The following is an 11134-nucleotide window of genomic DNA, read 5'->3' as shown; positions in this document are numbered from 1 at the left end:
TTCAAGCAAGACCGTTATGTGTTATTATGTGATAGCCAAAGTACTATTCATCTTGTCAAGAATTCTACTTTTCATGCAAGATCTAAACATATTGATGTTAGGTATTACTGGATACAGAATTTGTTACACATTAAGTGACACTACAATACACATTTAATAGTTCTAATTAGTTGCTAATATAATAAAGTTATGAAATTTGATCAAATCAATCCCAAATTGAAAGATTCTAATGCCACAAATTCTTCCTTCAATTAGATTTTGATATGATCAAATTTCATAACTTTATAATGTTAATAATCATATAAATTAATAGACTAATAGTCAATTAAAATTTTTATATATGTGTTATAATATTATTTAACGTGACATGTTAATAAATTTTGGTGCCGTTAACAAAAAATAATAGAAAAATTAATGCGATTATTTTAAAATATTTGAAGAATAAATTTAAATAAAAATATTTTTAGAAATTAATTTAAAAAATAAATAATCTTTTAAGAACGAATTTAATTATTTTTTCATAAAATTATATATTACAGAAATACCATTTCATGGAAGAAAAAATACTTCTCACATTATAAAATTTCAAAGATATTCATACTTCCTAAAAGATACGCTTGAAAGTTTTCCCAAACTTTTTAGTAAAAAGTAGGTGTAACCTGTTAAAAAAATAATGCTTATTTATAGGCATAGGATGGAATTTGCAGCCGTGTAGGATGAGTGACGACCTGGACCCATTACTTTTCCCCTGTGAATGATTCTTTTAAGGAAATTAAAACTACAAGTTGGGTTGGTCTAGTGGTTAGCTCACTAGTCCGCTTAAGTAAGTGTCGGGGGTTCGAATCCCGCCTTATGCATGCAGCAATCCATTGGCCAGCGGCAAACCCGCGACGGATTAGTTCTTAACCTGCCGGGTTGGGGGATACCGTGGAAAATAAAAAAAAAAAAAAACTACAAGTTTTGAATATTATTATATGACCATTATCATGTATTGGATGAAATAACTAACTATAGTAATTGTGGTGGCAATGTGTGATTATATTACACTATTAATATGTCATTGCATTCCAATTATTAATACATCAAAAAACATAAGAGATGACATATATGTGATAAAAATTGGAAACGTGAACTTACAGTTCATTGACAAATTTATTGTGGCCATTTTTTATATTTAGACAAAAAGTCGTAATAAAGACATTAGTTAAGAGGATTTTTTTCATTTATAAAATAAAAAAAAATTATTATTTTCTCGAACACAATTTTTAAATTTTAATTTTTTAAATATGATTTTTTTTTTATATTTGGACAAATTTGTTGGACAATTCTACAAAAATTAACAAGTTCACCTTAACCATGACAAACTCTATAAAAATTATATTTTTGGTAAGGAGAGTTCAAAAAAGGGTACAACGAACTTTATCATTTTTATAGAGTTCGCCGGAAATTAAGGCGAACTTACTTATTCTTTTAGAGTTTGTCGGGTCCGAACTTGTCCAAATACAAAAAAAAAAAAATCGTATTTAAAAATTAAAGTTTAAAAATTGTGTTTGAAAAAATAATAAATTTTTTTATTTTATAAATAAAAAAATCCTAGTTAAGAAGATGAAAAAAGAAAATTTTAAAATGTTTAATACACTCATGCATAATAAATTAATAAAACTTCAAGTTAGTAAAACTCTTCTATTTTTTAATCTCTCTATTTTTGGTTCAAAATATTTTAACAAGACCATAATATTTACAAGTGAATTATTACGAAAACAACCTTTAAAATACTTAATATAAGACTTTTAAAATAATAAATAACTGTATTTAATATTCCCTATAATATATAACTAAACATGTATAATTGTATATACAACATGGTTTAAAAAAACAGAATCGAACTAATTTGTTCGATTCAATTAACTAGGAATCAATCATTAAGGCCCTTTGGTAACTAACTTAATTAAACTTCTTTTGATAAAATAACTTAAATAATAAATGACTCTGTTAAAAGTAACTTATAAATAAGTTATTTTGTGTTTGGATTTTTAACTCTAAAAGTGCTTATTTTAAAGAAATGTAATGAAAAGTAGAAGTATTATGAGAGAAGTCATTTTTTTTAACTTCTCTGTAAGCTCCAAAATAGCTTCTTAGAAAGTTGCAATTTGATTTTGAAAATTGCACCCGACATTAATACTACTACTTTTCATAAGTTAAAAGTTAAAAAAAGCTACTTCTAGAGTTTTCCAAACGGGCCCTAAATCGATTTGACTTAAGATAAAAATTGTTTCATAAAAAATCGATCAAAATTCAAAATTAAGATAAAAAAAATTAGTTAATCAGTTAAATTGGTATAATTTTTTATTAATTAATTAATTTAAAATAATAATGACAAAATTTATATGTTTTTAAATTATATATTTTATTATATCTAACTCAATTTCAATTAAATTTTAAGTAATGCTACATGATTAACAAATATTATTATTTTTTATTAGTATTTAACTAACAATAATTTATATCTATCTTTATAGATATTTTATATACAAAAAATATATAATTCACACCTATATTTATTTTGCACACATAAATCAATATCGTTAATATTTATATTTTTTAAAATTTGCACGTATAAATTAATAAATTTTATTTGTTAAAAATAATTTAATATTTATGCTGACTAAATAATTATAAAAATTACTGCTCCAAAATTTTTTCTTAAATTTTAGTTGAATTTTTGAATCTTTAATTTTCTAATTCTGGCATATTAAAATAAGGTTTTTTTTTCTTAAATAAAATAAGAAATAATTATTTTTCTAAACTCATTATTCCAATTTTAAATTTTCAGATACATTTTTTTATTGAATTTAAGACAAGTTCACCGCACCCTCCAATGAACTCTATAATTTATATAGGATTCGTTTAACTCGGGCGAAGTTCTATATTTTTATAGAATTCGCTTTATCCTTAGGCAAACTTCACTATCTATCTTCATAAATATCATTTTGGATGAGAAGAAAATTTGAAAAGTTAACTATGACAACCATTATATACAAAGTACATAAAAATACACATGAATAAATAGTATTTTTTTTGAAAAATACTGATTTTTTATTAATTTATAATAAAAAAAATTTTGTTAAATATAACTTATTTCTGTGTATCTGTGTATTTCTGAAAACGATGATAATAATTGTGCATCAACAATATTAAAAAAATATTTATTATCTGTGAATTTTTATATATTCCTATATATTATTGTAGACTATGATAATAACTTAAAAATTTAATTTTAAGAAAAATTTGACTGAAGTTTGTTAAAATACAACGAACTCTATCAAATTATAAAAGTTGGCCAGAGTTAAATGAATTCATCCTAAATAAAAAAAACAAGCACATTTTGAAAATTAAAATTAGAATAACAAATTTAGGATTATAATTATTTTTTTATTTTACTTCATAAAAAAACCCTCAAAATAACGACCTTTATACAATATTGTTACATTGATGGCCATGGCCAATGATGAAGCGGGACAATGAAATCTGGATATCTGCGGCAAAAAAATTTTGATATGGAAGTAAAATAAGTGATATATTTTAATATGGTAATTTTTGGTGTTTTTTAAAATTGTGGGAGTAACACAAATAGGATCCTCCGATTTGTGTTGAGAAGGTTGAAAAAAATTCAGAGTACACAAATTGGACCCTCCGATTTGTGTTAAAAAATTGAAAAAACTCAGAGTACACAATTCGGACCATGCGAGTTCTTTGGTCATGAAATTTTGCTTCACAAATCGCATGGTCCGATTTGCAGCTAATGGAATTTAAAATCTGAAACATGGAATTCGGACCATCCGTTTTGTTTGTTTTGGATAATTTTTTTTTTACATTCTGAAGGACACAACTCGCAGGGTCCAAGTTCTGTTTCCTCTGATCTCACAACGAGGTGAAACACCCCTCCTCCCCATACACAAGTTCAACACTTCCTGTGGTCCATATTCAAATTAAAACTCTGCATGTGTTCCACAAAATCTGAAATACTTTGTACCGTAGATCTTATAACTAACTACTAGAACTTTCAAGTATCACAACTTTCTATGTCATCCGTCAGATTGATGATGTACTATTATCATCCACAATAATAATAATAATAATAATAATAATAATAATAATAATAATATATTTATGTCATCCGTTAGATTGATGATGTACTATTATCATCCACAATAATAATAATAATAATATATTTTTTACATATGTATCGTGGATTGAGTTTTGTAGTGTAATTTTTTTAATTTATTTTTATATATTTATATCTAATATATTATAATAATTAGTGAACTTTGTTTAAACTAGTCACATTAAGTGATAAGTTCAAAATAATAATTGAATCTAATAATTTAAGGTTATAAAATTTATTATTTTTTATATCGTATGTTAGAAGTAAGTCAAAGTCAATTTATAAATCAATTTAAACTCAATTTGGTAATAATTCGATAAATTAAATTTGTGAGTTAGTAACCTAAATTTGAGTATGGAATTGAGCTCATAAATTAAATAAGTCGAACTTGAGATTGGATAAACTCAATTTATTAACTCGTGAACTAATTCGATTATATATATATTAATACATATATTTTATATATATTTAATTTATACTTTTAATATTATATATATATATATATATATATATATATATATAATAGTAATATATAATTTTACATATATATTAATATTTTTAATTATTTAAAATTTTATATTTATTTTTTATATATAATTTTAATATAGAACATAAATAAAAAAATAATAATTGATAGATAGACAATTATAAAATTTATTTTTAAATATTTTTCAAAATATATATAAGTTATAATTTATTAATATAGAATTGTAGATTATGTTTTTGTTATTTAAGTCAATTCCTGAATTTGAATCAGCAGCTAAATATTTTATTAACCAAATTTAAACTTAAAAAATAAATTCAATTATTAATAAGTCGACCTATGAGCCAAACTCAATTTTCGTGAGCCAAACTTAAGCTTAATCTAACTTGGCTCGGCTCACTTCCTAATATTCGTACATAATAATAAGAAGATTGATTGAAGTTGCAAGATCCAAGAGGAGAATGATAGAGGAACTACTCTGATAGGCACACAAGTGGACGCAACTATCAACAAAACCCACACACACGCAAAAATAATTATTACCTTTATTACTATAAATTCATTCATTTCCCTCCCAAGTTGTGTGCTCTGAAATCTGAATTCAATTCATTTCTTCCACACAGAATCAATCATTCAAGCTGGCTGTGAAGGAGGAGCAGGAGGAGGAAGAAGAGCAGGTCGCCCTGACTCTACTTTCCGATGACGACGATGTTCTTCTTCCCGGAGTTCAAATCCCCGACACAGCTCATCAAATTAGCACCGGTAACCAACCTCACTTCTCAATATCCTTCTCTATCAATTTTAATGCAATTCTGGATTTTCGAATAATAATAAGAGTAATTGACTATTTGCCTGATTTCACAGTTCGAAAATCTTAATTGAACCAGACCAATTACTTAAATGATCGGGAACTGGATAAGAATTTTTGAATCGTAGAGTACTGCTTTTTTCGTTCGAATAAATGGTCAAGACCGAAAAGAATATTTAATCTGATAATAATAATAATAATAATTGTGGCTTTGCTTTTGTAGATTCATGGTTTCAAGTGGGTTTTGTGCTTACAACGGGAATCAACAGCGCATATGTTCTTGGATACTCGGGGACCATCATGGTTCCTCTTGGTTGGATAGGTGGTGTGCTGGGTTTGATTCTTGCAACTGCAATTTCCCTATACGCCAATGCTCTTCTTGCTAAGCTCCATGAATTTGGTGGAACAAGGCATATTAGATACAGAGATTTAGCTGGCTTTATCTATGGTATGTGAAAAATGTTTTTTCTATAATCTTTTTTCCATGTTAGTAGCATAATTCTTATTTTCATTCATTCATTCATTAATTCAGGTAGAAAAGCATATTCTCTCACATGGGCCCTGCAGTATATCAACCTTTTCATGATAAATGCTGGCTATATCATCTTGGCTGGTTCTGCCTTAAAGGTACTACAATTATAGTTGTTTTCTTTTGCTTCTCTCATTTACCTGCGCAAATTCTTCTTATGAAATACTTGTAATTTTATCATCAAAAATGGTATATGCATACAAAAAATCAGTCACTATATATTTGTGTATAAATATATGTGTTGTTTAACTCGTTTTCAATGTGTATTTTTTATTATAACATATTCTGTACGGGTGACTTATTTTTGGTGTAGAGAATAATCAGTCAAATACCAAATCGAACTGAGTACCTACACCATACCAGTTCTCTAGTACAAAGTATTTTTTATGTGAATATTCCTACAATAGTTGCATTACGGTTTCACCTTATGCCTTAAAGGGAAAAACTGTGTTGAGATTTTCTGTTGATTGTATGTGTTCACTTCATTGTGATGCAGGCTGTGTATGCTCTATTTTGGGATGATGGTCAGATGAAGCTTCCATATTGTATTGCCATAGCTGGATTAGTGTGTGCAATGTTTGCCATTTGTATTCCACATCTTTCAGCACTTGGAGTTTGGCTGGGGTTTTCAACACTCTTCAGCTTAGTATATATTGTCATTGCACTTGTCCTGTCCCTTAAAGATGGTAATGTTTAGTTTCAAAGATGCTATGATGTATTTTTTTATTCTTATTTTTTTTATTCTATGAATATACTATCTAATATCTCTGATTAAGCATTTTCTTTTAATACAATGATAATTTATCTTTATAAGTTCACCAATGCCAGGTCTCAATGATAATAAAGATGAAATATTTTTGGGAACTTGCAAAACCATATAAATTTAATGTTGAGTAGTTTATAAATAATATCTAAGCTTTAGAAGTATATTACTGAATCTCAAGTAAAAAGTTAGTAGTACAAGCATCTAGTCTTTTCCCTTTCCTCCAATTTCATTTTTTCTTCAACTGACTTTTCTAAATCTGCTATCTACCATGCTTTAGTTTGTTATATTGTGCTGTTTTCATTTAGTTGAAGTTCATAGATTCAGTGTGAATCAATCTGCACTCTAATCCCAATTTCATTATCATTAGGAATAAAATCACCACCTCGAGATTACAGTATTCCAGGGTCATCAACAAGTAAAATATTTACTACAATTGGAGCATCAGCTAATCTTGTTTTTGCATATAATACAGGCATGCTTCCTGAAATCCAGGTAAGAAAGAAGCTAATACTCATTCATTTCCTAATTTTAATGCAGATACATACTTGACAACAATCTTTCTGCGTTGACAAAGTAAAACAATCTCACACTGGTCACCAAAAAGAAATTTAGGAAGATAAGAATCATGATGGATAGTTATCATAGCAGATAGTTATTTATCATGATTCTTCACTTTCTTGAATATTTATTAGTTGACAATGTAAAACTGTTTTACGTTGTCAGTGCATAGGAACCAAATTTAATGTAATTTGCCTTAACTCTGAATGTGCTCTTGAAATTAAGTTTTATTTGGTTGTAACCCTTAACAGGCAACAATCAGGCAGCCAGTTGTGAAGAACATGATGAAAGCTCTATACTTTCAATTCACTGTTGGAGTCCTCCCATTGTATCTGGTTACTTTTGCAGGGTACTGGGCTTATGGATCTTCAACAGAAACCTATTTGCTGAATAATGTTAATGGTCCAGTCTGGGTGAAAGCCATGGCCAATATCACTGCCTTTCTTCAATCAATTATAGCATTGCACGTATGTACCTGCTTCTAAACTCTCAATTCCCCACTTCTAAATTATTTGAAAAATTCTTCTAATAAGTACACCAAACGTTTCTCTAAAATGTTTTACTGAATTAATATAATTTCTCATCTGCTCCATGTAGATATTTGCAAGTCCAATGTATGAGTATTTGGATACAAAGCGTGGGATCAAAGGAAGTGCATTGGCTTTTAAGAACTTGTCATTTAGAGTGATGGTAAGAGGTGGCTACTTGGCTATTAACACATTTATGTCAGCACTATTGCCATTCCTTGGAGATTTCATGAGTATCACAGGGGCTATCAGCACATTTCCCCTTACATTTATCCTTGCAAACCATATGTACTTGGTGGCAAATAAGAACAAATTAACATCCATACAAAAGCTATGGCATTGGCTCAACATTTGTTTATTTGGATTCATGTCTATTGCAGCAACAGTTGCAGCCCTACGGCTTATTGCTGTTGACTCCAAAACGTACCATTTTTTTGCTGATTTATAATTAAATTCATTATATTCTTAGGGCAATTATGTGCATATATGCTGCTAATCGTGTCTTTCACCCGTGATTTCAACATTTTATAATTTTAAGAATTTATGAAGAAAAAATGACAACAATAAATGAAAACAAAAGCCAAACATGGCTACATTTCAATTGGTACAAGACTGTGTAAAAAACAAATGTTAGGCACTAATTATGAATTGATTGACTTTCTGATAAGCCATTAAGTTAACATCCATATGAATTCTTGAGATACTAAAGCTACAACGGTTGTGCTGTATATCACCAATCCAAAAATTGGTAAATTCTATTAAAAAAATAGATCAAGAGTTTACATAAGGAAAATTGGCAGATGATAATTGATTCTTCAGAAATTGAATACAACACCCACCCAACTAATGTCACAATGATTTTCATTTCTTACTATTGATGTCACAATGGTAAACATGATTTTAGGGCAATAAATAACAATCAATTGACCAATATCCCAAACTAAGACAAACACTTGTAATGGAGGCTCTCTCTAAAATAGAATTTGTCAAATTAATTGTTCTACGCAGGAGCAACTTCTTGAAATCATCTAGTGGTAACCCGAACCTGAAAACAAGATGAAGCTGAAATTAGTGTTGTTATACCATGTTTATGCTATTCCTGCAGCTTGACCCTTCAATAAAGTAAACATGCAAATTCTTCAAATTTAATATGATAAAGGAAGTGGAAGCAGAAGCAAAGATGTGTAGTAGATGTTGTTCACCATGCTAGCTTTAGATTGTTACTATCAACCTCACCAGTATCATACAACTAGTCAACTACAACAACTACTACCGCTGCTAAAGTTAAAATTACTATCAACTATAGGTGATTCCAACGTACACTATGATTTCACTAACAGCAACATTCCATAAGTTATTTCAAGCAAATGTTCAAACTACACAAAATTAACCAACTTATAATTCATTTCATGTTCATGAGTTGAATTGAAACATCAGTCAAGTTTGAAAATGACAAAGTATAACTTGATGACTAGAGTCATTCATTAACTGAACTAAGAATCTAATCAACTACGTCCAGTTTATGTCCACGAGTTGCACTGGAATATCAGTCAGAATGGCTCAAGCATCAGTTTCAGAAAAGTAGAGCTCTTTTTTGTTTGAAAAGTCAACGTAGGAAAGCTGAGGGTATTTCCATAACACCAGATATTAACATACACAAGATTAACAAAATGTTTAGACAACACGTCTTGAAATCTCACCTTGCTAGGCATTATCCAGAAACAAATTTCAAAATGATGCAGATGGAATTGAGAAGTATGAGAGGAACTCTTAGGTACTGAGTTGCGTAAATAAGACCTATGAGCTGGCCTTTGAAAGATTTTGTCCTGCCACTTGAAAAATCAGATAAGCCCCATCCTCTAGGTGCCAGAAATCGGTCCTCATTTAATATCGCTAGTGCATTTGCAAGAAGCAGGAACCCCTCAAGTAATGTCCACAAACCCATTTCCCTGCACTGCAAAGAAATCATAGGAAACTTAAAAATAACTTCAAATCATTTGCACTAGCTCTTTCATGTGTGGCTCAACTATTGCCACAAGTGTGGAATGACAAATGACTTAGACAACTTCTATCATACGAAGCTTTCTTGCAGAGGCTAGTATTGACCACTCCTCAAGCTCCTTCACATAAACTGTCTCAGTATAAGGGTCCTAGTAAGTTCCGAAAGACGAGGGATCCATATTATTCTTAAATTAGACCAAAACTATCGAAACTCAAATAGATCAAACAATTGACAATAAATCATTAAGGATGTGAAAGTCAGAAGAACAATGAGTAGTTGATGCTTGACAAATCATTGAAAAACTATGCTCTGGCAACTAAAAATGAAGACCACGTCCGTTGTAGAGCATTGATTCTATTTCTACAGCATATAACTACTCTGACATCAGCAGTTCTTTCAATTGCATTGTCTCTATTAACCTAAAATGGCAATTAATGCAACTGATACATATATATATGGACAACAACGAACCATAATTCATCATAACAAAGGAAATCAACTAAAACACTATAATCATTGAAACAATTGGAATGAAAAGATGTAAACATGTTAAGTCATGTAGATCAGAGTTCACAACACAACACAGCAAAAGGAACACCAATCAAATGATGACACAAAGATAAAGCTAAAGGCTATAAGCTACGAGCTCCATTAGAGATCTGCTAACAAATGCAACGAACAAAAGTGAATGTGACATCGGAAATGAAACAACCCCCCCCCCCCAAAAATTGAATCATAGAATCCGATCGGAAGAAAGGAAGATGGAAGTAAGAACCTGATCGCAGAAGAAGCGAGAATGGAGCGGTGGATGCCGGTGTGGCGGCGCGAAACGGAAATTGGGAACGGCGTATCAGTACTACAGAGCAGAGAGGAAAGAATAGAGTCTCACCAAAACGCACCGTTTTTGTCAAATGCTACTTGGCTCGTTCACTTTTGTTACAAGCAGTATCACTATCAGTATCCAACTCCAAGAAGATCTCAGAATTTTTTGGTGTGGAATAAATAAAAAATGTCCTAAAATTGTGATTTTTTATTTTTCATTGTAATTTTTTTTTTACAATTTTGAGACTTTAAACCCAAAATATTTTGTATGTAGTGTAATGTTTAGGGCAAATCACATAAAGAAATGAAATGAAAATCAAATTTACATGAATCTCCTAAATCAAATACCATTACGTGGGTAGTTTATTTATATGTAAATCGAATTGGTTGCATTTGATTTGGGGGTTTCATGGTAAATCGAATTAAGATCATTTGATTTAGGGGCATTACTAGTAAATTGATCTTATTAGGTT

The 11134-nt window shown here is 29.4% G+C and overlaps 2 protein-coding genes across 3 annotated transcripts; one reads left to right on the top strand and one right to left on the bottom strand.

The window, feature by feature from the left end:
• The first annotated feature begins 4983 nt into the window (after positions 1-4983).
• Positions 4984-8311, top strand: LOC112764296 (proline transporter 1). Its single transcript, XM_025809859.3, has 7 exons — positions 4984-5411; positions 5681-5905; positions 5990-6084; positions 6483-6672; positions 7120-7244; positions 7562-7777; positions 7908-8311. The coding sequence occupies exons 2-7, from the start codon at positions 5758-5760 to the stop codon at positions 8283-8285; spliced, it is 1152 nt and encodes a 383-aa protein (XP_025665644.1). The 5' UTR covers positions 4984-5411; positions 5681-5757; the 3' UTR covers positions 8286-8311.
• A 244-nt stretch (positions 8312-8555) lies between these two features.
• Positions 8556-10808, bottom strand: LOC112764297 (uncharacterized). Of its 2 annotated transcripts, none has more exons than XM_025809861.3 (3): positions 10615-10808; positions 9538-9791; positions 8556-8882 (listed from the first exon to the last, which is right to left on the bottom strand). In XM_025809861.3, the coding sequence occupies exon 2, from the start codon at positions 9780-9782 to the stop codon at positions 9549-9551; it is 234 nt and encodes a 77-aa protein (XP_025665646.1). In that variant the 5' UTR covers positions 9783-9791; positions 10615-10808; the 3' UTR covers positions 8556-8882; positions 9538-9548. The 2 variants fall into 2 exon arrangements, with proteins under 2 accessions (XP_025665646.1, XP_025665645.1); XM_025809860.2 differs by having other exon boundaries at positions 9538-9786; positions 10615-10754.
• Positions 10809-11134: the final 326 nt, after the last annotated feature.

Source organism: Arachis hypogaea, chromosome 17 (assembly GCF_003086295.3).
Source record: "Arachis hypogaea cultivar Tifrunner chromosome 17, arahy.Tifrunner.gnm2.J5K5, whole genome shotgun sequence".
In the NCBI taxonomy this organism is placed as follows: domain Eukaryota; kingdom Viridiplantae; phylum Streptophyta; class Magnoliopsida; order Fabales; family Fabaceae; genus Arachis; species Arachis hypogaea.
Note: the sequence above shows the minus strand (reverse complement) of the source record. Positions and strands in the feature narration are given on the sequence as shown.